The 24,815-nt window shown below is 43.0% G+C and overlaps 1 protein-coding gene across 3 annotated transcripts in view; it reads right to left on the bottom strand.

Annotated features, from left to right (window-relative positions):
* Window positions 1-24,815, bottom strand: part of stxbp5a (syntaxin binding protein 5a (tomosyn)) — a 127,901-nt gene that overhangs the window by 50,349 nt on the left and 52,737 nt on the right. For all 3 annotated transcript variants that reach the window (XM_049479928.1, XM_049479930.1, XM_007255661.4), the window contains exons 5-7: window positions 21,004-21,138; window positions 10,347-10,410; window positions 1,461-1,544 (exon numbers count right to left, since the gene is read on the bottom strand). In XM_049479928.1, the coding sequence (XP_049335885.1) occupies window positions 1,461-1,544; window positions 10,347-10,410; window positions 21,004-21,138 (283 nt within the window). The remainder of the gene's footprint in view (window positions 1-1,460; window positions 1,545-10,346; window positions 10,411-21,003; window positions 21,139-24,815) is intronic.

Below are 24,815 nucleotides of genomic sequence, written 5' to 3'. Positions count from 1 at the left end.
CCTTTACGCGCACTGTAGCTCAGTGTTATTTTGCACTGTAGCTCAGTGTCAGTTTGTTTTTTCTCCAAAAAATACAGAAACTTTTCAAAACAACATTGGGACCTTTTTGTGCTAAATGTAGTCCTTTTCTAAGCGTTTCATTAGGAAGGTTTTGTATAGAAAAAGCTTCCCTTGTATATGAAGCACCAACTTTGTCTGTTGTAAAAAACATTCAAATCTTTAAAAAATATAATTTTTAAGGGTGTACTGTGAACTCTTTATAGAATAGCCAGAAAAAACATTACATCAGTGGTGACAGAAGCGTACTGTGCCAGAGACTGAGTCAAAAGGGCACTTCAGTGCCCCGGAGTGTGGGTGTGGAGCTGAGGGGCATTTATCTCTCAGCAGTATTAATCAATCAGGGTAAATGAGGGGAGGGATACGTCAGATGTCCACAGAAGCTCAGCCATTCATCAATGTACCGATGAGTTCTCTCCTGAGAAATTAACACACACACACACACATATGCAACACACAACGAGTCTATGAGAGAGATGGAAAGCTAAATGAGGGACAAAAAGAAATAACGGAAGAGAAAATAGAGAGAATGAGGGCACATGAAGGAGAAATAAAGGAGAGAGACAGTGCAGGAGAGAAGAAAGAAGGATGGATTTGATTTGACTACTTATGTGTGTGTGCGTTTGGTTAAATTCCCTTGTGCTCCACTCTGCCTCGGGCACAACATGTAGAATGTAATGAGTAATATAAGCTGACTGCTACTGTTGACAAAAGTCATCAAATCTGCTTAAGCTGGAGCAGCACGCTGGCCTCTTGTGATACATCCTGACATGCATGTTAACAATGTACACAATAAAGCTGATATAAAAGCTCTGGCAAGCCATACACACTATTAGTATTTCCCATTCAATAGGAAATCGTATACGTATATGTATTTTTTTTTCACAAGGGACACCTTCATTAGTGTAAGGGAGTGTTATGGTTTGACATTTTTACATTTGACATTATTAACTACACAAAAATGTCATGGTTTGACTTGTGGTGAAGACGGAAAGAAAACAGAGTGTTTGGAAGACAATCCTATACTGTGACTAACTATAAAACTGTGACACTGTCATCTCTCATCCCTAGCCTCTATAAAGCATGTCTGAAACCTCATGCACAGCCTTAAACAAATGGCACTTCTAATATATGGACGAACATGGGCTCAGATGACAAAAAACACACAACATATCACTTACACCCATTCCCACAAGCCTCTCTCACCTGAGATGATGCATCTCTTTTGATGTCATCTTTCAAAGCCAAACAATACACATGCAAAGCCAAAGAGCCCTCAGCAGCCTCCCTCACCTATTTATATCAACCCCCCTTTATGAATATTTGATCTCTGCTTTCTCATATCCGTAATACTGTCGCTGTCGCGGGGCCGCCAGAAGAAGCAGGAGAAAGGCTGTACCCACCTCATCATAAGTGTAGCGGTAGTCAGCCTTCTTTGATTTCAAATCCCACAACACCACGATGCCAGACTCAAATCCTATTATGAGCTGGGAGAGGTAGAGAGAGCGACAGACAGAGAGAAAGAGAGGGGAGAAAAAGGTTGTCACTGGATTGTGACCTGCGCAAGGATTACAGATTACAGATCAGAAAGTGTTGAAAGTGGTTTTATGGTTAGAGCTTTTCCAGGAACATGAACTGTGCATGACTTTGTAAAAGAATACAATATACATATTATATCTATAGTTAATATTTTAAATAAAAAGCCAACCCTAAATGCAGTATGATTGTTGTAAACTAGTGGTGCACAATATCGGCAAAAAATATGATGTGATGTGATAATGCTGCTGGACTTGCCAATACCAAAGTGGAACACGATAAATTAAGATCTGATATTAGTTTAAGCTACATGAAAGTTGGTTGGCTCTTGGCTGCACTACTTTTTCTCAACATAAGAAGTAGTTGGGTGTGTGCCTGTCAGGCTTGCGCAACAAGGGAGACCAGCAAGTGGGCTTATAAAAAAACACACAAAAAAAAAAACACATAAGAAACCAAAACTAAAATAACAAGGTAAAACAGAGTACACTTACACTAAGAAGAAACACGCAATCTTACTGACGCTAGATACATACAAGATCTGACGAGGGAGCACAGAAAGAAAGGTGCTATATAAACAGAGGTACACAGGAAACACCTGGGGACAGGTAACGAGGGGGCGGATTTACAAATGAACACAGGTGGGAGCACTGAGAAAACACAGAGCCACATGCAAGAAAGCACATGACTAGGAAAACAGAATAGCATGGGAAACCAAAGAAACACAGATAGACCAGGAAAGACACAGAACAGGATGAGGACATGACGATGCTTTTATCTCCAACCTGGTCAGCAGAGTTTAATTCTTTCTACACAACTGGATGTTGATTTTTCTGAACAACTGAATTTAACTATTGGACCATTTAAGACTAGACAAATAATGAGATGAAAAGTTTTATAGGTGGAGGGGAGATAAAGTTTTTTAATGTTAAATGTAATTTTGTTGTAATTTAATCATAAATAAGTTAAAATAAATGGTATATTTATTATATACTGGTGAAACTAAACAAATCCATACAGTATCCATACATTATCCATACAAATCCATCAGGAGTGCAGTAGGGCTGCCACAAACGATTATTTTTATAGTCGACTAATAACCGATTATTTTTTATGATTAGTCGACTAATCGGATCATACGTTAATTGAATATAAAACACAGTTTATCACAATAGAATGCAGCTGCTATTATACAACCAACATTAGATTTCAGCTATATGCTAACTAAAAAATAAAAACAATTAAAATCATAGTTCATTAAACCTTTAATGAAATATGCAGCTTGTTGTAACAGACAATTATTTTACTGTTTAGCATAAAGTGTAAACAACTGTGTAAAATAAGGATAAGGCACTGGCATTTATGAAACATCTCAACCGTGAGGTTGTTTGAACTATTATGAAAAAAAAGTATATTAATAAAAAAATGCCTCTCTGTCCAGATATTGTGTACATCACCGTCTCTCTGTCGCACTCAGTGTGTCTTTAGTTTCTGCCCGATCTTGTTTTTCTGCCAGTTCTTGGGCTCCCTATCTCTTTATAAAGGCGTTTTTCCCCGTCCGCGTCCCAATTCACTAGCCAGGGCAGCGGTCTGCACAGATCTGATTGGCAGAGGAGAGCGTTTGGTGATTTTACACCACACATGACTGATCTGTGAGTTTACTGCACCGAAAAGCACTGAAAACAGAAGCCACTGTCAGAATGAAATCCTTCTCTGTAGTTTATCGGTTTGGGACGGCATTTGTGACAACGTCTGGGTCCGGATCCGGATCGCGGTCCGCCTATTAGTGACCTCTGTTTTAAAGCTATCAAGATGAGTAAGTTAAGTACTAAGTTAACGCTCTGTTTACGCTAATTTTAGCAGCTAAATAGCAATTTAGCTTCTTCGTCATTTAATCAGCCACAACATGCCTCCTTTTCAGGTGCTCGTGCATCGCGGTTGTGCTGCCGAGGAAGGCAAGTTCTTCATTGCAGATATTGCATTGCATTCGTTTCACTTTTATTTTCTTGGTGATCCCACACTTTTGAGTTCTGTAGCGGGGTAGCCATGAAACCAGAGCCTGTCTGTATAATGTCCTGAGATGTCGTCCACTACCTACCCCGGTTTCCACTACTGCGCATGTGCGTCCAGGACAGAAAGGCAGTCGCAGCAGTTTGGAGAGAAAAACAAAGAAAAAAAAAAACGACTAATCGACTATTAAATTAGTCGTCGACTATTTTAATAGTCGACATAATCGTGACTAGTCGACTAATCGTGGCAGCCCTAGAGTGCAGCATCTAAACCTGTATTATTACCCTATTATCATTTTTTAATGAAATATTTTATTAGAAACACATTTACTACCAATTGAAACAGCTTCTACATAGATGAAAGTTGGTTTTATACATGTATTTCTGTATTTTTATACATATTTAATACTTATTTACTTGAGGAACAAGAGCTAAGAATATCTGCAAGGAAGTCTCTGTGTTTTAAGTTAAAAGTCCAAAGACAGAGAGGACAAATGATCAGAGTGTCAATGTCCATGTGGGGAGAGAGCAGCCGAGGCTCTTTAGTGCCTGCTGAGGGTTAAGTAGGTCTGGGCTGGATTGATGGGATGCTCATATGAAGTGGGGAGATGAGCAAAAGCACTTTATCAGAAATCAGGCACCCAGTAAGAGCTCAGTGATGGGCCATTTCAATTGCCCAATTCATTATGAAAATGTAACATAATGTAAAGGTTAGCTGGCATTTTCAAATTGTGCAAAAACTGAAAAATATGGAAATATAATTCACATTAGAGTCACATTTTATTGTTACTGTGATAAAACAAACCTGTATTAAGCCTTAAATATCTAAAATATCTAAATTCCTTCTTCAGAAAGCATTTGATAATACATGCAATGTGTTTCTGTGATTTAGAATCTCAGAAAGCTCCGAAACTTTCAGCTCTGTATGCTGATGCATTGTGGAAAATGGGTCTAAAAATGATCTTTTCTCCAAATCTGATGTTTTTGTGCTTTTTACCAGTATACTAAAGAACAGAGACAGCAGATATCAGGGAGTTCTCTTTCAAGCATTCGTTTCGGTGTCTCACTATGGGATACGCCCCTTCCGCGTATGCCTCAGAAGCTCTATTCCACTACGCCAGCCAATGAGGCTGGCTGACAGCTGTGACGCTCGTGCTCCCACCCCCCGTATATAATACGGTGGCACAGCGTCACCTCCTCATTCAAAACCTTCTTCTCGCTTCACTCCAGAAGCCTCCACACACACACTCTCTCTTCTACAGGCCGCCTAAGCTAAACAGTCCACAGACGGAGTTAATACCTCCGTCGCCGGGCGCTTAGCGACTTTGAAGAGAAAGAGGATTTATTTAGGTCTTCACCATAGACCGAATATTTTCCTGTTTAGTCGGGTTGTCTCCAAACGACGGCTAAACGAACTAGCTAAGCTAACGAGCCAAGCTAAGCTAAACACCAAATTAGCTTTAGCGCTGCGGCTAGTTATTAGCTCCCTGTGCTAACGGTGAAATAGATTGGCCACCACGCCGTCGTCCCCCGAATAGCGCAGTTTAGCACAAATTAGCACACCAGCTAATTTTTTGCAGCAATGCAGGCAGTGCCGAGTGGGGATAGTGAACCCGCACGGTCGTGTCCCTGCGGTAATAAAATATCTAGCAGGGGCACGCACCACATATGCGCCGCTTGCCTCGGGCTGCGACACGCCCAGGCAGCGCTGAAAGATCCCGGTTCGTGTGATCACTGCGCGCGGTTCACTGTCAAAAGCCTACGCCGCAGGCTGGCACGCCAAGTCAGCCTGTCGAGCGGGGACCCGCTCATATCAGGCGATGCGAATCCGCCCAGTACACAGCAGGTCGCCATGCCCGCTGCATCATCCACTCCCGCGGGGTTAAGCTGGGGTGACCAGCTAGACACCCTCGCCCCCCTCCCCACTCTGCTGGACGCAGAAGAGGATGAGCTGGAGGGAGAAGAGGATGATTTGGACGCCGGATCCGAATTTCTCATCTCTGACGAGGATGATGAATTCAGTGATTCCCCGTTCCTCCCCTCCGCCCAGATGGCTACACTCCCATGTGCCATGGAGCTCACTGATGAATCGGGAGAGACACCACCCTCTCAGTTTCTGAATGTGGACCTCCAGGATGTGCTCAAGCGTGCAGCTGAAAAGCTGAACATCCCGTGGCCGGCCGTGCTAGCGGAGACCGCTAAGTCACGCTACGAGGGAAAGAGATTGCCTAGGGCGAAGCGGGCAGCGAGACAGCTACTCCCCATATTTCCAGAGCTTATGGAGGAGTTAGCTACATGCTGGAAGGATAAGCCCTTTACGGGGAAAAACTCCTATCCAAGGAGCATCTGCTCTTGATCTGGAGGGTATGGAGAAAGAAGGCCTTCTTCGCATGCCTCCCATGGAGCCCCTGGTAGCAGCACACCTGCACCCCAGCCGCTCAGCAGTCTCCAGCCCCACGCTGCCCTCCAAAGCAGACCGCTTTCAGTCCAGCATGACCGATCGGGCTTATAAAGCGGTCGCCCTGTCTGTGAGGGCCCTTAACGCCATCTCCATGCTTACAGCCTACCAGGCTGAGCTGCAGGACGACACGTCAGCCACGCCAGGCTCACCTCAGTGGGAGGAGATTTGTGTGATTACGGATCTCTCCCTCCGTCTTCAGAGATGTGCGGTCCAAGCGGCAGGCAAAGCCTTGGCCACTATGGTTGTCCAGGAGAGAGGCAGGTGGCTGAACTTAGCGAATCTCTCAGACAGGGAGAAAGAGGCCATTCTGGATGCACCAGTTGTGCCCGGGGGCATCTTCGGCTCCGCTCTCGCACTGATGCAGAAGCGGTGCGAAGAAAAGAAAAGGGATGATGAAGCGCTCCAGCTGTGCCTACCCAGGAAATCACAGCCTGGCCCCTCACCCCCCCCTCGCTCTACTTTCACGCAGGCGGCGGCCCGTCCGACTGTCAGCTTTCGCATCCCCAAACGGCCGAAACCCCAGATGGACAAGCCGGGTCAAAGCGGAAGCGCTGAGAGTAAGGCTGCTTGGTCTAGGAAGCCCCAGCCACCCCCACAAGCTGCCCAGCCGCCCTCCAACCCACTTACGGGGATAGTGAGGAGGCAGAAGAAGTCAGCCTGATGGGTATCTGGCGCCAGGAGGGAGCCAATCTACCCCCCGTTTAGCTGGCTCCCCTCCCCAATGTTCAGGCGGAACGCAGTTCCAGCGCTCCCGTATGTTCCGTGTGCCAAACATGCCCGGTTCGCACACCAAGCACACCCTCACTCATTGTAGCAGTGATGTGTTAAATAAAGCGAAGTGTTTCTGTGTTTTATGCTTGTCATATGTTATGAGTCAAAATAAAACACAAAATGTTGCAAAACATAAAATGCTTAGAACAAAAGCTTCAGAAAGTTTCCCTGCTTTCTGGGCTAGAAAGCATCACACACGCTATCCTGACGCGGCCGTGTCGCGCATGCGCAGTGGACGGCAGTTGCAGTTGCACTCCGTTTCCGCTAGAGGGCGCGAATGCCCCATAGCTGAACAACGGGAGCACATGCGTCTTATCTCGCGAGGTGCTCAGAGCAAAGCGAAATGTCTGCAGGCTGCAGTTCGACATTCGGCCTCCCCGTTTCAGGGGTCTTGTTCATTCTCCAGCCCCAGGGGACTCGGCTCACATTCTTTAGGGGGAAATTTCCCAATTACTGAAGGAAAGAGCAATGAGAGTAGCATCACCCAGACAAGTTCGGGGCATGTTCTACTCCCGGTTCTTACTAGTGAGACCTATTTTGCATTTACATGCTCTAAACAATCATTTACGGACACGCACGTTCAAAATGATAGTTTATTTAGCTCTGCTGAAGCTTATATTCCCACCTTTGGGCATGATGGCCTCAGCTATAGACGGTGTCCCTCTGGACCGATGGTTCATGAGGGAGTTTCGGCGCTGAGTGGCCTCGCTCAGGTTGGACCAGTTACGTCACATGCGCTAGAAAGTGAAAATCACCCGAACGGCGCTGATGGCTTTGTGTCAGTGGAAGCGCGAGCGCTTCCTAACACAGGGTGTCCCTATGCGCACAGTGCATGCCAGACAAGTAGTGACAACAGATTTGTCTGTTTGGGGGGGCATGCACGAAGAGAGGACAGTGGATGGCAGGTGGAATCACCGGCAGCTATATATGCACATAAACTGTCCGTAGATGCTGGCGGTTCAGCTAACACTCAGACTTTTTCTCCCTGTTCTAAAGAGATGCCGCGTTCTCGTGAGGACAGAGAGTACGGCAGCAGCGGTGTATGTCAGTCGCCAGGCAGGGCTGCGTTCCCATCCGGTACGCACGCTGGCACGCAGACTGATTTTATGGAGCAGTGTCTAACAGATTTCGTAGCGTTACGGGAGAGTAACGCTGGATCTGTTTGCGTCACTAGTGAATGCGTAGTGCCCTCTGTTTTACTCGCCGCACAATCGGAGTGCCACTCTGGGGGTCGGCGCTTATCCACGCGAATGGATGCGCACACTGTTTTACGCGTGCCCACTGATAACGTTAATCTCCCCAACTCTAGCCAGAGTAAGAGAGAGAGGTCTGACTGTAGTCTTAGGGGTTCCACATGGGCTGGACAAGCATTGGCTGACGGCAGTCACGCAGCTTCTCCAGGGCAACCACTGGCCCCTCCCACTGCGCAGGTATCTACTGACTTAGGCAGGGGGGGGATGTTTCATCCACACCCGGAGCGCCTAGTCCTTTAGGTCTGACCCGTGAGTGGTTTAACTTAAGTGCAACAGGCTTACCGCCTAATGTTATTAAAACCATTCAGAGTGCGAGGGCCCCCTCCACTAGGTCCCTCTATGGATACAAGTGGGGGGTGTTTGAACAGTGGTGTTCAGATAAACTTGAAACTCCGTTTCAATGTTCTGTGGGGATTATACTGTCTTTCCTCCAAGACCTGATTGATAAAGGCAGGTCTTTCTCCACAGTTAAGGTTTACCTCGCAGCTATTGCTTCGTGCCATGTGGGATTTGAAGGGAAAACAGTGGGACAGCATCCTTTAGTGTGCCGCTTTATGAAGGGGGCACGGCGGTTGCTACCAGTCTCCAAACCCTTGTCTCCATCTTGGGATTTGTCATTGGTGCTTGAAGCCTTGTCGGCAGCACCTTTTGAACCTCTGGACCAGGTAGACTTTAAGATCCTGTCTTTTAAGACAGCACTCTTGTTAGCCTTGGCCTCAGCTAAACGCGTGAGTGAGATACATGCATTTTCTGTGCACTCCTCATGTATGCAGTTTTCGCAGGGGGATACAAAGATATGTTTGCGTCCAAACCCTGTTTTTATTCCCAAAGTCATTCAGCCTTGTCTCCCTTTGGAGCTGCAGGCATTTTATCCACCGCCTTTTACCTCACATAACCAGCAGCGGTTAAATGCACTATGTCCTGTGCGAGCGCTGCGTATCTATGTGGATAAATCTAAAAGCTTTAGGAAGAGTGATCAGCTTTTCGTATCTTGGGCTAAGCCGTACACAGGGAGAGCTATTACTAAACAAAGACTATCGCACTGGATTTCAGAAGCGATCGCTTTGGCATACACCAGTAAGGGGCTAGCAGTCCCGCCTGGCATCCGGGCACACTCCACGAGAGGCATAGCGACCTCATGGGCGGTCTTTAGTGGCCTTTCTATTCAGGAGGTGTGTGCAGCGGCGAGCTGGTCCTCGCCTCATACGTTCACCAGATTTTATAAACTGGACATAACAGCACCTACTATAGCACATGCGGTGCTGAGCGCCGGCTCGGGGAACACTCAGTCTCCACTGTGAGGCTTAGCTGGTTGACAGTGTGTTCAGGCAGGCTTGTCTGACAATACGGGAGTTAGGATATCCCATAGTGAGACACCGAAACGAATGCTTGAAAGAGAACTTTAGGTTACTTGCGTAACCCCGGTTCTCTGATAGCATGAGTGAGGTGTCTCACCAGACCACCCTCCTTGCAGCGTGAAGCGAGGAAGAGGTGTGCCTGTTTTTTGAATGAGGAGGTGACGCTGTGCCACCGTATTATATACGGGGGGTGGGAGCACGAGCGTCACAGCTGTCAGCCAGCCTCATTGGCTGGCGTAGTGGAATAGAGCTTCTGAGGCATACGCGGAAGGGGCGTATCCCATAGTGAGACACCTCACTCATGCTATCAGAGAACCGGGGTTACGCAAGTAACCTAAAGTTCTACTGACCTTCCAAATATATTATTTACAGAAAATGTGTTCAAACTCGTTTTAAAAGGTGCACGTTATTCTTCCATGAACACTTCTTCTTAATTCATTAAAAACAAATTTTAGGATACACCCAGTATCCTTATCCTGTGGTCACTTTCGTCCATTTAAATAGAAACATGAAGCGGTTGTGAAACAACTGCCACTGAACCTCTCACTCACTGCTGTTGGTCATTTTCCTTCTCCTTAATGTAACATTTGATTGAATTCTGATCCGACTGTTCAGATCGAGTTACATTGTCACAAATCGGTCATATTTCAGTACTCCATATTGAAATGTCTCAAAACAGAACTGGAAATGTCAGATTGTTTGTGTTTTTGCTGTTCATACTGCCACACAAATGATGCATCTAAAAAAGATTTGGTCCAATTTTTCCTGCTCTGTAAATGCAGCCGAAGGCTCATTACAGTGGGCAGATTACAATCAGCTAAACAATTTAAATCCACCATCTCTGTGTATATAGCAGAGGAAACATCAGATTAAACGGAGCTAAAAGTGTATTTCATGCACATACCTTGCCTTCATCCATTGGGTTATCACTTATGTGGACGACAGGGCCAGGGTGGGCCTTGGAGGACCTAAACGATACGAAGAGATTAAACAGGGAGAGAGGAGAGGAACAAAGAAAAGGATGAGACTGTGTTTGGTAAAGAGGCCTTCATGATTTAGACTCGATGAAGAAGAAAGATTGGCACACAGAGCGGAGACATCACTCATATGTCCCTGTTTGTCTATATGCACATGTTGTGGACTTGCACAGAGGAGGCAGGGAGAGCATTAGAAAGAGTATGAGAGAGAGAGAGAGAGTGAGAGAAAGATGGAGGAATGTGTCTCTAGGGGAGCTGAGAAGAGGGCTTGAGTGAGTTTGTTCTGGTGGCATGCAGAATGCCAAACAGGAATGGGAATAGAGCAGTGTAGCTCTCCTAGACGAAGACCTGCAGCCCAATACCTACACAATCAACAACATCTCCAAATATTCATACATTTACACAAAGATAAAACCTGTAAAAGGTATTGACAAACACAATGCAAGCTTCAAAAAGTAGAATAGAGAGGGCACAGTGACCATAGCTTGTGGCAAAATAATGTATGGTCCTGTTTATGTTTAATCTAGAAATGGGGAAGCTAGGCCAATGTTACTACCAAATCCTGAACTTTGTGACCAATTTAATTATGCTATTAATACACACCCAAAACCATCCTCCCAACTCGCTCAGATTGCACTCAGATCTTTCATTTATTTCATTCAGAAAAATCAAAGCAGATTACAAAGTGCTATGGATTAATTTATTGTATAAAAACTCCTCTATTTAATGCCAAGAAGCCTTTCTGACTAAGCTTTCAAGTTTTTGTTCAATGACCACTAGAATAAGAGACGCACATCCCCAGAACACTGTTAGGATTATGATGATAACTCTAAATACTTCCCCTTTAAAATCTCAAAGAGAAACTTACTGGAAGTTACATAGAGCACAACTGGTCTTTCTCTTTCTGGGTGAAATTACCTTACATCTCTTACCATTATTCAGCCATTCCTCAAGTCTTTTTTCAGATGTGCAATGATATTGCATTAGCAGAAATATGAAATATGTGATTTAGTTGTCTTCATGTAACTCAGATAAAGAAGATACTGCCTTATATACATTTGCAATATTTTCAAACCTGAAACTTCTTCAGCTACTATTATTCAATAGTGGTATAAAAAACATGACTTAACAGCCATTTACAGCAATGATGTAAACTAAGGCCAAAGAGGCCACATAGATAGATGTTATTTTTATAGATGTACGATCGATTCTGAGTTCAGAAAGAAACTGTGCTCATTATCACACTGTGAGACACAGAGCCTAATTACAGCTCACCCCACGCCAAACACAGCATCATTACAAAGACACACAGCAGCTTTGTTTAGACAGGAACGCCAATATGTCCTACTGCATGATATTCAACCTGCAATCAATCATTCATTCATTCTCTCTTCCTCTCTCTCTCTCTCTCTCTCTCTCTCTCCCTCACTCGCTATCTCTCCATTATATAACATGATGCCTTTGTGCCAATCAATAGGTCAAGTCCTAGCAGGCGTTGGGTTGGACGTCCGTAAGGCTGACAGACAAAGGTCTTGTTGCTCTGTTCCCCTCGGGCTTCCACCCAGCATGCCAGCTCGCTTGTCTCGAGCACGGCCTTGCACGCCTGTGAAAGTGACAGACATGCTGCAGACAGGGGTCCTCCCTCCCTACGCAGCATACAGCCAAGATACACACTGCTATTTCAGCTGGGTGCAACCACGACCGTCAGAAGCTTGAGCAGAAGCAACAGTCAACAGTGCAAAGTGCTCTCGGCACAAGAACTAAACAGCAGTGAAACATTAAAGCAGAATTTGTTCTACATCCTTTCTTCCCACAACTGTGTGTCCTATCTACAGTATATGAGCTGTCTGAGTCACAGCTGGACAAAGTGGTGGTCCTTCAGATATGAGCAGTTTTTCAGTCTCTGTGCTTGTGAACTCTGAGTGCACTCTGTGCTATTGACTGAAACTTGCTGGAGTGTACTCCAACAACACAAGTACCTCTATTGATCCAGTAGCCAACGACTTCACATTTGGGCTGTTTCTCAATAATGAAGAGGCAAAAAAGACAGCAACAGAATCTTAAACAGTGACCTCACAAAGTAGAGGTCACACATCCTACATAGATATTGGAACTGCAAATTACTGGTGATATAGAAGCATGTATAATTTAAACCCTCAGTTGATTGCATTTATATAAGCGGAAAATTTATATATCATCAATATCATCTTGTCTTGTGGACATCCACCATGTTTTGTCTTTACAGAGTGTACATCATATTTGAATGTAAAGAAATATATATATACACTCACAGGCCACTTTATTAGATACACCTGTCAAAATATTTATTAACGTAAATGTCGAATCAGCCAATCACGTCAGAACTCCATGCCTTTAGGTATGTAGACACGGCCAAGACGATCTGCTGCAGTACAAACCGAGCATCAGAATGGGGAAGAAAAGTGATTTAAGTGACTTTACATGTGGCATGGTTTGGTGCCAGATGGGCTGGTCTAAGTATTTCAGAAACTGCTGATCTACAGGGATTTTCAGGCACAACCATCTCAACCACCAGGGTTTACAGGGAATGATCCAAAAAAGAGAAAATATCCAGTGAGCCGCTGTTCTTTGGGTGCAAATGCCTTGTTGATGCCAGAGGTCAAAGGAGAATAGCCAGACTGGGTCGAGCTGATAGAACGACAACAGTAACTCAAATAACTACTCGTTACAACCGAGGTCTGCAGAAGAGCATCTCTGAGCGCACAACACGTCCAACCTTGAGGCGGATGGGCTACAGCAGCAGAAGAACACACCGGGTTTCACTCCTGTCAACTAAGAACAGGGAACTAAGGCTACAATTCACACAGGCTCACCAAAATTGGACAATAGAAGATTTGAAAAATGTTACCTGGTCTGATGAGTCTCGATTTCTGCTTTGACATTCGGATGGAAAGCATGGATCCATCCTGCCTTGTATCTACAGTTCAGGCTGGTGGTGGTGGTGCTGAAATGGTGTGGGTGATATTTTTCTAGCACACTTTGTGCTCATTAGTACCAATTGAGCATCGTGCCAACGCCACAGCCTACCTGAGTATTGTTGCTGACCATGTCCATCCCTTTATGACCACAGTGTACCCATCTTCTGATGCTACTTCCAGCAGGATAATGCTCCATCACATAAACCATAAATCATTTCAGACTTGTTTCTAGAACACGGCAATAAGTTCACTGTACTCGAATGGCCTCCACAGTCACCAGATCTCAATCCAATAGAACACGGGAAATTCACATCATGGATGTGCAGCTGACAAATCTGCAGCAACTGTGTGAGGCTATCATGTCAATATGGACCAGACTCTCTAAGGAATGTTTCCAGTACCTTGTTGAATCTATGCTACGAAGGATTAAGGCAGTTCTGAAGCCAAAAGTGGGTCCAACCCAGTACTAGCAAGTGTACCTAATAAAGTGGCCGATGAGTGTATATAACAGAACTATGTAATCAATAATACATTGTAATAGTATAGCAAAGCAACAGTAAAACTACATGAAGGGGTTAAGACATCAGTATTATCAGTGGCTGTATTTACTGTAATAGATGAACTGGAGTTCAAGCCCTTTCCCATACTGTGCCAGCTTTCACTTCTATAGAACTGCTACAACCACAGGACTCCAATTACTGTGATTTAGAATCTCTCTCTCTCTCTGTCTCTCTCTCTCTCAAACCACACTCAAGCTATTGAATAGTACACATGCTTCAAACAATCCGCTTATGTGTGTGTGTATGTGTGTATGTGCTGACATGGCACATTTATCACACTCAAAGTGGAGAATGAACTTGTGGTATTGGACAATGCTGATACACCTACTAGCCTTTATTATACATGTTACCACCCAGAAACTGCATGCACAAACCCCCTCCTCCCACCAATCCACAACCCCCCCCCCCCCCCCCCCCCACACACACACACAGAAAACAAAACTCACCTTGATGAAAATTGCCAGTGACACAATAAAAGCGACGCGAACAGCAAAAAATCTATATTCCTTTTCCTTTCCGTTTTTGTTACAAACGTTGCTGTGTAGATGCTCAAGTCGTGTTTCTGGTTCACGCTGCGTGACCTTGTCTTTAACGAATGTCATTAGGTGAGGACATCTCCAGCTCAGTACAAGAATGTGCACATAGTCAATCACTTACTGATGCTTAACGTTTGTTGTAATTGAATAGCTGTTACTAATTCATTATGATGTTATAATTGTCTATATGTTCAGCAACCACATTATAAATAGATGTTATAAATAGTATTTCCAGCAGTTGTATGTATCTGACAGGTTAGAAATCAAACAGTGTGGTGGCTCAGAATAGTCCAGGCCATTATGATCTGAGGATCGCTCCTTCAAAAGCTGAGCTCTCTTTGAGAGGGTAGATGACCCACATCACTCCCAAGGTGATAATGGTATCTGTTGATATATCAGCACCGAGGCATCTGCTAAGCATGTGCTAGCCTTCACCTTCTTAATGGTGGATTCATTACTAGTCATGAAAGGAGTCCTAATGAGTTAGTAGTGTACCTGGCATTTGCAAATTGGTTAAGAAAATGTTCCTTAAAAAGGGGTACATGTATAGAGAGCACAAAAAATAAGCGAAACACACACACACACACATATATATATATATACACTGTGCAAATACTTCTGGTCACATTTATGCTTCATGCTGCTTGACCTTGACTTAAACTAAGGTCATTATGTAAGGATGTGATATCTCCAGCTCAGTGCAAGGTCCACTGTTTTGCTGTTGTAAATAAATAGTTTTTGCTAATTCATTATGATTTCATAATTGCCTCATAATTGAGTTCATCAAACTCAATATGATGTCATAATTGCGTATTGCATAGTAATTTATAGAAGTTGCATGTATCTGACAGGTCAGATATTAATTAATGCCTGTAAAGCTGGCATTACGTACACACACAGAGTGTATGTGTGTGAAAGTGTGTGAGTGTCTCAGAAAGGGCTCCTCTCCCATGGGAAATGAGCAAACCCTGTACTGTAAGCAAACTCCTGGTTAACAAGGTGAAGCTGCAGTGAAACTGACAGAAGTTTGTGTGTGTGAGGCTGTGAGCTGAACGAGTGTGAGTGAGGGAGGGGGGGGGGTGTTGAGGGTGAAAGTCTGTATTTATTGGTGTTGTGGACGTTAGCACTATCTTCCTGACTTAGAGCTTTCCTAATTTCGGCAGCTGTCCCCTCCCTCCCTCTATTCCTACTTTAGGAGGAGAAGACCAGGCTCAGAGAGGAAATCACCATGGCAACAAGAGCAGGGTGGGCAGAATGCAGAATCTCTCTCTCTCTCTCTCTCTCTCTCTCTCTCTCTCTTTCTCTCTCACTCTCTCTCTGGCTTGCTTTTCAGTTTTTTTCAGGGCTTATACTGCCACTACATTCCATGCTTTGCTCACTTAAAGTCTGCAGGTCTTCTATCACATGTTCAGAGACACAATGCAGCAGCTATTCTGTAATTTATGTCTCTCATTAGCCAAAAAACACTGAGTAAAAGTGACAATGCACCGACAGCATATCTCCAACGGGCTTTGCGAGTTTTAGTGTGTGTGCGAGCGAGTCCGTGCTCACGTCTAACGCTTGATGCAATTTGCTCATTTTTAATGGAGTGCATCCTCTAGCTCTAAGCATCAACACCTGCCACACAAATTGAGTCTTCGAAACAAGCGTCACTCCCACTCCCTGAAAACATGCACATCATAAATACAGCCTGTAGAACCAGTAACATCACTAAGCTGCACTCGCAGACACATGCTTACACTGCACGGACCACAATTTCCAGACGTCTACTCAACCTTGGCCAAGGAGAGAGTCATACATCACTGTCTTAGGGTTTAAACGCTGCGTCTAAACGTGCACGCACACACTCATGCTCACCCACGCGCCTTCACATTACAACACACAGAAAGCCTGATGGCCAGATCATTAGGGTTACTCCTGGAACTCATTGATTGAGCTCTGGAGCTAGAGGGTTGGGTTGGGCAGTCGAGTTTAACGCCACATCAGCTCGTCGGCTATTTCGTGGCAGGAAAGGTTCTAATCACAAGGTTCTACGATCCAAGCCATCGCAAGGCAGACAGACACAGACAGACACACAGACACATTCACTCACACACTCACACCTAAGGGGCAATTTCAATCAAGTTCCAATTAACCTGAACGTGCCGTCTTTGGAAACCGGAGAACCCAGAGGAAACCCACGCAGACACGGGGAGAACGTGCAAACTCCACACAGAAAGACCCGGGACGCCCCAGCCGGGAATCGAACCCAGGCCGTCTTGCTGTGAGGCGGAAGTGCTACCCACCGCGCCACCGTGCCGCCCCCTGGAGCCATTCAGAACAGTTAAGATTAAAGTCTAGGTTGAAGTGTAGTAGCTTTAAGTCTTTTTATTTATATAATGAGGAAAAAGTATCAGACACGGTCATTTTACAAAATCTGCCACTAAAGGTTGCCAGGTGTAATGTGCCAAGTGTAGTCTGTATTAGATGTTAAATAAAAAAATCACAATAGTGTAACTATATATTAATTAAAAAACGTTAATTGAATGAAACGTTACTGTTTGTATTTGTCTGTCATGCTTTTGTAATTTATCATTGAAACAAATGATCCCTTGACACAGAATAAGGGATGCACCAAAACCATTTTTCCCTTTTAATACAGATACGAACGCCAGATTTTAAAGTATCTGCCAATACTGAATACAGATACTGATACTCCATACAACTTAACTGACATTTTGTATGTGTTTAATTTGAAAGAGCATTATTTACTGGTTGAGTAGCTGCACATCTACCTTTACAGGTCTAGCTGTTGTTGGGGTCAGAAACAATGGAAAATCTATTTCTCTGACAGACTAACAAACATCCTTAATAAGGAAGGAATAAAGATCTTGTGGTGATGATAACAGGAGCTCCTCTACAGCAAAAGTCACTATTACTTACTTTTTACACTCCTCCAGCTAAGTGATTATCCACATACTCTTTTAAAGTTCAAATTTAGCTGAGATGAGATAATTGTGCCACACTTCAAATGCTGTTGTAAATGCAATCTTTATAAAATAACATGTCAAAATTATGTGTTTCTCTTGTACACAGGCTGACATATGCTGTTTCTGAGTGGCGAGATTGGCATGCTATTTCTAACATTCTGAGTGGGGTATTCATATTTAATGTCCATGGCCCTGAGTGAGCATGAGCCAAACAAGCATGGCTTTGCCCCATTATCACAAGGCTGGACAGAAGTCCACCTGGCATGACTGCAGACGATAAAAAAAGCTCACTGCATCTGCCTTGTTAGACTTAAATTATTTGGGGGCATTTTGTATTGGTCCATTTTAAATGTTATTATTTTAAATCAAGGTCTATATGTATATGTTCATTTTATTTTATACTTACAGACTTTCTAAAATTAAACTGTTTTTGTTACAATGGCTGTTGTATGTGTAAATCACTGTTCTGATTACTTGCACTACACTGTTCTAATAAATTTACTGTGAAAGAATCTGAAAAGTTATTTGGCTAAGATAGTTAGCATCGTTGTGAAGAAGTCTGAAGATTTTCAGCACTTCAGATTTTTACAGCATTAAACATTATAAAATATCATAAAATACTAAATACTAAATGTTATAATAATGCTCCAGTTAAAAGCTAATGTTATTTTTGAGCTAATTTATATTCATGAGGAGTGAAACCTACCTCCCTGCTCTGCATTTTGTAATGAAACAGACACTTTATTTTATTCCAGAATTGAGTTCTAATAAATTATATCATAGTCTGTTTTATTGTTTAACTGCTAGCTTTTATCTTTTTGGATTGTTTGGCTATATAGAGTAAATTTTGCCTAAAGCTTGATGTGACACATTGTTTTTAAAACCATTGTTTAAACAATTGAAAGGTTTGAGGGCTGATATAAAAAGTGATAAAATGTATGACAAATGCGTTTTAAAAGCATTTTCCCTCTTACGTTTTTGGCAAAAGACTTGTATGGAATATATAATTAGAGATTAATAAATAATTATGTTATGAATCATTTAATACACTAAAAGTTGATGAGAACTCCACTCCAAACACCTCCTCCCTTCAGTCTAGGCAGTGTGTCATGACACCTTCTCTTTTGCTGTGGCAACATGCCACAAACCCCTTTATATCAATGTGGCAATGTGCCACAACACCTACACTATCAACATGCCTTCCTAGTATGCCACGTCCCCCGGCATAGACTGTCACCATGCCAACACAGATAGGCCTGCCCACACAGCTCACACTCATTTTTGGTAGTTGTGTAAACCTGGGGCAGCATGGCAGCTCTTGACCCACACTGGCATGATCTCAGCCCTGCAGCTCTCAGACTCACCACTGCTGTTTTGGAGCCTCTATTTGCAGTTTTTTTCTGTTAATATCATCCAACTCATTCCCAGTAGTTGGATACATCATTGGATGCAGTTCAGAATCCATGGCCCAGAGACAGCACAGCGCCAATCCGTCCCTTTCAAACATGTCCAAAGTTAAATGTTTATGACCACAGACCAGGCCAGACAAATCAAAAGCTCCCCAGATACAAGATGACTGAGTAGGCTAAGCAGTAATAGCAGTGCTGATGATTTCTGTATTTTGGTGTGTGTGTGTGCGTGTGTGCCAAAAATACCTGGTCATTAATCCCCAGGTGCAAACAGACAAGGCATCATAAAATTATTATAATTAAATGATATCTTAAGGATGATCAAATCTTGAACTGACAGATTTTAAAATGGTAAATATCAAGGCAGGAGGTTCACAAAACCAAAACTTACTCTGAGCATTAAAATGCAGTGCCGCAAATCAGTATCAGACTACATCTCAGTACAGTACTAATGAAAGTGCTTACTCCTCAGCATCCAATGAAATGGGAACACCCTACCTCTACCTTACAAACTTCTTATGTAAATGATGCCCCATTTTTTTATTTTTCACACAGGTAGGTTACAAAAACATTATAAAAACACATTTTAATCATTACTATGCATACGCTTTGCAGGTTTCAGTGACCGTAGCTTTAGTACGTATATACATTTATTAACCCTAATAATAATTATCTCTCTTCACGGCTGTACTTTCCTAACACTCTCCTCTCTGCTAGGTGGTCATGGGAGCTTCTGACGAGTACAAAAGGAATCCCAGGTAAGTTTTCTGATAAACATACTGAAAAAATGTACTAATGTTAAACAGGTACAATGTCCTTAAAGCAGGCTCCAAATGGCTACCGGAGCCCTGAGAGAGCACAATTGGCCTTGCTCTCTCTGGGTGGGTAGATGGCACTTTCTTCCTACTTCACCCCAAAGGGTGATGCTGTTTAGCACAAGGCGGCAATGCTGCATCAGCAGCAGTTTGAAAAGAAGCAGTGACTGACTCCACATGTGTTGGAGGAGACATGTGCTAGTCTTCCCACTCCTGGTGTTGGGGTATCACTAGTGATAGGGGAGTCCTAATGAATAGGTAAGGGTAAAGTGCATTACAAGTTTCTTTGGTAATAGGAGACCAAATAGCTTAAATCTTACTTGAATATGCTGACAAATGCTCTTAAGTTGGTTCATACATTAAATTCTAAATTTGCTCTTATTTGCACAAAGGAAAGTGATATTGTGTTTCAGGTTAGTGCACTTATGTGCAACACGTTCCTATAGCACTTTCCCATATAAACAATTGCTAGCACTTCTAGCATAAATGTTAATGCTTTCATTTAAAGGTCATAGCTTGCTCACTCCCAAATATTAAGTGTTTGTATACCTAATTAGTTATACATATACATTATTGTTCTGTTTCTTCTGAATGTATGGTAAACAGCTGATGTCTGTTGACTCTTTTAGTAAAAAAGATAATTAAGATGTGATAAACCGAATGACTGAAGGCTAGACTCACCTGCAGCAGTGACCTGAGCGGTCAAGAAAATCAGCCTGTGTATCAGAATGCAGAGTATGAGGTTAAAGAGTGTGTGTGTGTCTGTGTGTCTGTGTGTGTGTGTGTGCTTGTATTGAAGACACTGTGCTCAGTGAAGCAGCCTAAAACGCTGTCGGCTCTCCCCTTTAGTCAGTCACTACAGAGGCAACAGCAAAGGGCAGAGCAGGTCTTCTGTTGACTGTCCTGCCTGTCTACTGGGACGTGGTGTTTGTGAGTGTGTCTGACTGAGTGTGTGTGTGGTTAGAAGGCATCTGTCCACACTAATGTTGATGTGGAAAGACACCTGTGCATGTGCTTACAGTGATCTAAACAGACACCTGCACTTACTGGCTCTGAAAGACACCTCGGGAGGCCAAAAAACGGGGACAAAATGTCTGAGTGAATAATTGAACAGGAGGGGGGTTTGAGATGGAGAGAGCATGAGAGAGAGATACAGAGAAAGAGCGAGAGAGAGCAGTACTGTTCCCTGCCTCCAGATTTACTGGCACAAGTGATCTGAGTGATCAATAAAACACAACAGGTCTAGCAGGGAAATCATAATTGCCACAGGATGTATTCACAATGCACAGTGTAGATAAGTATGTCTGTGTGGGTGTGGGTGTGCGTTTTTTCACTCACAGTTCAATGGCTTTGTTCCACATGATGGTGTATCCTGAGAGGGTGAACGACTCTACGTTTACGATGTGGATGTTTCCTCGTTCTGTGCCGATGTATAACCACTTGCTTTGGAAAGGCAGATGACAGAACGTTATCCTGAAAGAGACAGAGAGAGAAAGAGACAGAGAGTAATTATTTCCAACAATTGCAGAGCTGAAATCTGTATCAGACTGTGTCTGCAAAACAAAATTGTGATGACTGTTTTAATTGATGGTAATAACACTGTACTTGTGCATTGCCTAAGCTGTGACTGAATGGAGGAATAAGCAAATGAAAGTGTGTTAGCCAGACCTGACGGCAGCTCTTTCTCGCAGGTCCCCAGGCACCCAGCTAGAGGAGCGGAGGGGAAGTGAACACTTCCATTACTGAGCTCTTCTGCTTAATCACAAATGTTAATCCCAATTACAGCAGTGACAGTACTGACTCGCTGGCCTCGCTTAAGTGCTGCATTTTCATGCAGAGCCACTGTGTTGCTGTCAAACGGGTCGTACTGAATGTGACTGATTAACTATAAGAAGTTGCAGTTCATGACAGTGATTACAAAAGTGTGGTGAACATTTATGTGCAACATCTCTAATTCCACAGATCATTAAAACAAAAACAGTTTGTCTTTAAGTCTGTATACCATTTGCGTTTATATAAACTGTTACGCCTGGAGCTGAAAGCGCTCCTGTCTCTCCCACACTCAGCTCTATCTGCAATCTCCTGTCTCCGGACTACGATACCCAGGATGCACCACACACTGACTCTCACGATCACCTGACACTGCACACAGCGCCTCCAGGAAGCCAATGGCTGAATACTGATTAAATTAAAAATTCAATAAAAAAATAAATCCCTTACTCCACTTCACTCAATTGCTGAACATTGTCGGTTTATCCACTCTACAACGCGTTTATTTCCTTGCCTGTAATTTCTATTTCATGTTTGACCTTATTTTCTTTTTCGTTCCTGATTCTTGCCTGCCCTCTGATACCTCCTTGCCTGTGTATGACACTCAGTCATGTTTATGGTATGTTCTCTCTCTCTTGCTGCTGTTCACTGGTTTTGACCCTGCTTGTTTTGATTACTCCTTTTACTGCCTATTTTGTCAATAGAGCTGTCTGAGATTTGCCTAGCCATGACATAAACCTTTGCAAAAGTAGTCAGGCCAAGTTAAATTCATAAAGTAACTAAAACCAAAAGAGAATGCTGAACTAATTTTTTTTTTAATTAAAAAGTCAGGAAAACATGTGTATAAACTAAATTGATTTACCTTACAAAATGCTCTGTAATAAGGTATTTAATTATGTTTATGTTGGCCTGGCTACATGTCTCACAGTGTATGTAGAATAGAGTAGAATGGATGCACCTTTTTATTAAAGTAAGGACACAAGTGAGAGGTACAGACTCAATCTAGTGCAAAGAGAACAACTGTATTTTTTGCACTATAAGGCTCACCGGCTTATAAGCAGCAATATCATTGAATGTCTACTTTCTGATCTATTTTTATACATAAGGCACACAAGATTATAAGGCGAATTTTAAGAGACACTATGAGTGTGTGTGTGTGGGGGGGCTAAGCTAAGCTAAGTAAACAAAACTGTAATAAAAAGATGTTCTTTTACACAGATTTCTCTCCTGAAAACTGTTTATTTGGGTGAGTACTTCCGTTTATTTACAGTAAGCTTAGATAACCGGGGTTAGGAGCAGGCTACAAGCTGATAATACTAACCTCTGAACAGGTAAATAGCAAGCATGGTTAGTGCGTAATGCTAATGCTGCTTCAGCAGTGCTAGCCGGAGTTAGCAGCAGGCTACAGGCGGCTAATACTGACCTCTGAATAGGGAAATAGTGGTTAGCGGCTAATGCTACTCCAGCCCTGGTGCTGGAGAACTAAACTGCAAATCCTGAATAACGCTGCAATTTGGCTGAGGGGTTCTACTGCTGCTTACAACCTTACTGGTAGAATTCATACATAAGGCACTCTGGATTAAAAAGCACACTGACAATATTTGAGGAAAGATTTTAAGTGTACCTTATAGTGTAAAAAATATGGTACTCTAATCTAATTTAATGCATCCTTCATGTAAATACTAATTTATTATAATCATAATTCTTGTTATGATTCCTAAGTGTTCAAAATCGTTGTTGGAGATTTGGGGAATTTGAATGACTAAAGCCTTGCTTGGTGTAGGTGTAGATACAGTGTGTTTCTCACCTACTCTCAGCACATGGCCACATCCTCATCCACACACAACATGCACACAAGAGAGTCCCACTCTTTACACAAACACCCTGCATAATCATGCATATATTCATGAGTGGGAGTGAGTCAGGATACCATGCCTCACACTCCGCACACACACCAACGCCTCGCAAAAGAGCACTAGCCGACCCCGCAAGCTGGACTGCCGACGGCAGCAGGAGAAGAATAAAAAAAGGCTACAGATGAAAAAAAAGATGAGCAGACAGGGACAGGAAACGGAGATCCTCTTGGAGGCCACGCAGATCTAATCTTGTGCGTGTAAGTAAGTGTTCTCTTTCGATGAACTGCCAGGGTCAAGAACTCAATTTTCCATGAGGACCTGAAAACCAGCAGCCTTTCACGAGGGCTTATGGAGCATGGTACACGTAAATAGACAGTGCACTCCTGACTGAACGACAACATGACCCCTTGAGGACCAATAACTGTGCCTCAGGAAAGCTAAGTAGACTAGCTGCTGCCAATCCTAAAGGACTGGTTGGGAGAGAAGTCTGATTTACACAATTTCCCCCTGACCGCAAATAAAATCAACCAGTCAAGATCTGGTATCCGAATCTTTGGTATGGATTAGTCTATTGTAAAAATAGAAAAATGTAGGTCTACATCACATTTAAAGAGGCAAACATTCTGAAGTGTAAATTCTGTCAATACATTGTCAGAAAGTGTAGCTCTAGTCTGAGGTTAGTGTGTGTCTAAGTTTAATTTGTGTTTTTTTAGGGTGTGGATGCTGAAGAAAAAAGATGGTAAAAGCAAAGCAGCTTTTAGAATTTTGCTTAGCATGGCTTGTTTGCTTCCCTGGCTTTCAACCACAATGTATGGTATGTGTAGTGACCTGTTTTCCCAAAACTGATCCACCCTCCAGAGTTAAATGAACAGCACTGTTTAGGGGTTCTGTAAAGCATTTGCAGATTCATTTGCAAAAAAATGTTCAATAGTTGGCGAGGTTTAGATACATTTTTAAGACACAAAGAGACAACCGTTTATGAGGTTCATAAATACTGTCCATTCTAGGACACATTAAGACAAAATATGACCTAACAACATGAATAAGCTCAGACGGGTTCAGAGAGTGGTCACTAATTAAACTAATCAACTATACTTGGAGTAGGAGGTAAATTACACACAACAAATGCATACATAAATATAATGGCAGTTCCATAATAAGTAAATGTGTAAGAAGGGCTATAGAGTTATGTAGCTAAATAGGGACTTAAACCCTGTTTTCTGTGTGTAGGAAAAGTGTTATTACTTTCTAGGCACATTAGCATGCTTGTACTGCTTGTACTTAACTACTAGACTGTAAAATTACATTACATTACATTACATTATATATGGCAGACGCTTTTGTCCAAAGCGACGTACACTCATTATGTACATATAGTAATAGAAGTTCAAGGTAAAAGACATCTTTAGACAGGGCCTAAATAAAGCCGAAGGGAAATAATGGGATAGAGGAGGAAAGGAGGGGAAGAAGGAAATGAGGTTAGAAGTAGTTAGTTTGTTAGATACTTTAGGCAGGAATATTTTT

The sequence above is a fragment of the Astyanax mexicanus genome, chromosome 1 (genome assembly GCF_023375975.1).
Source record: "Astyanax mexicanus isolate ESR-SI-001 chromosome 1, AstMex3_surface, whole genome shotgun sequence".
Taxonomy (NCBI): Eukaryota; Metazoa; Chordata; class Actinopteri; order Characiformes; family Acestrorhamphidae; genus Astyanax; species Astyanax mexicanus.
The sequence above is the reverse complement of the archived record's forward strand: the minus strand, read 5'-3'. Positions and strand labels throughout refer to the sequence as shown.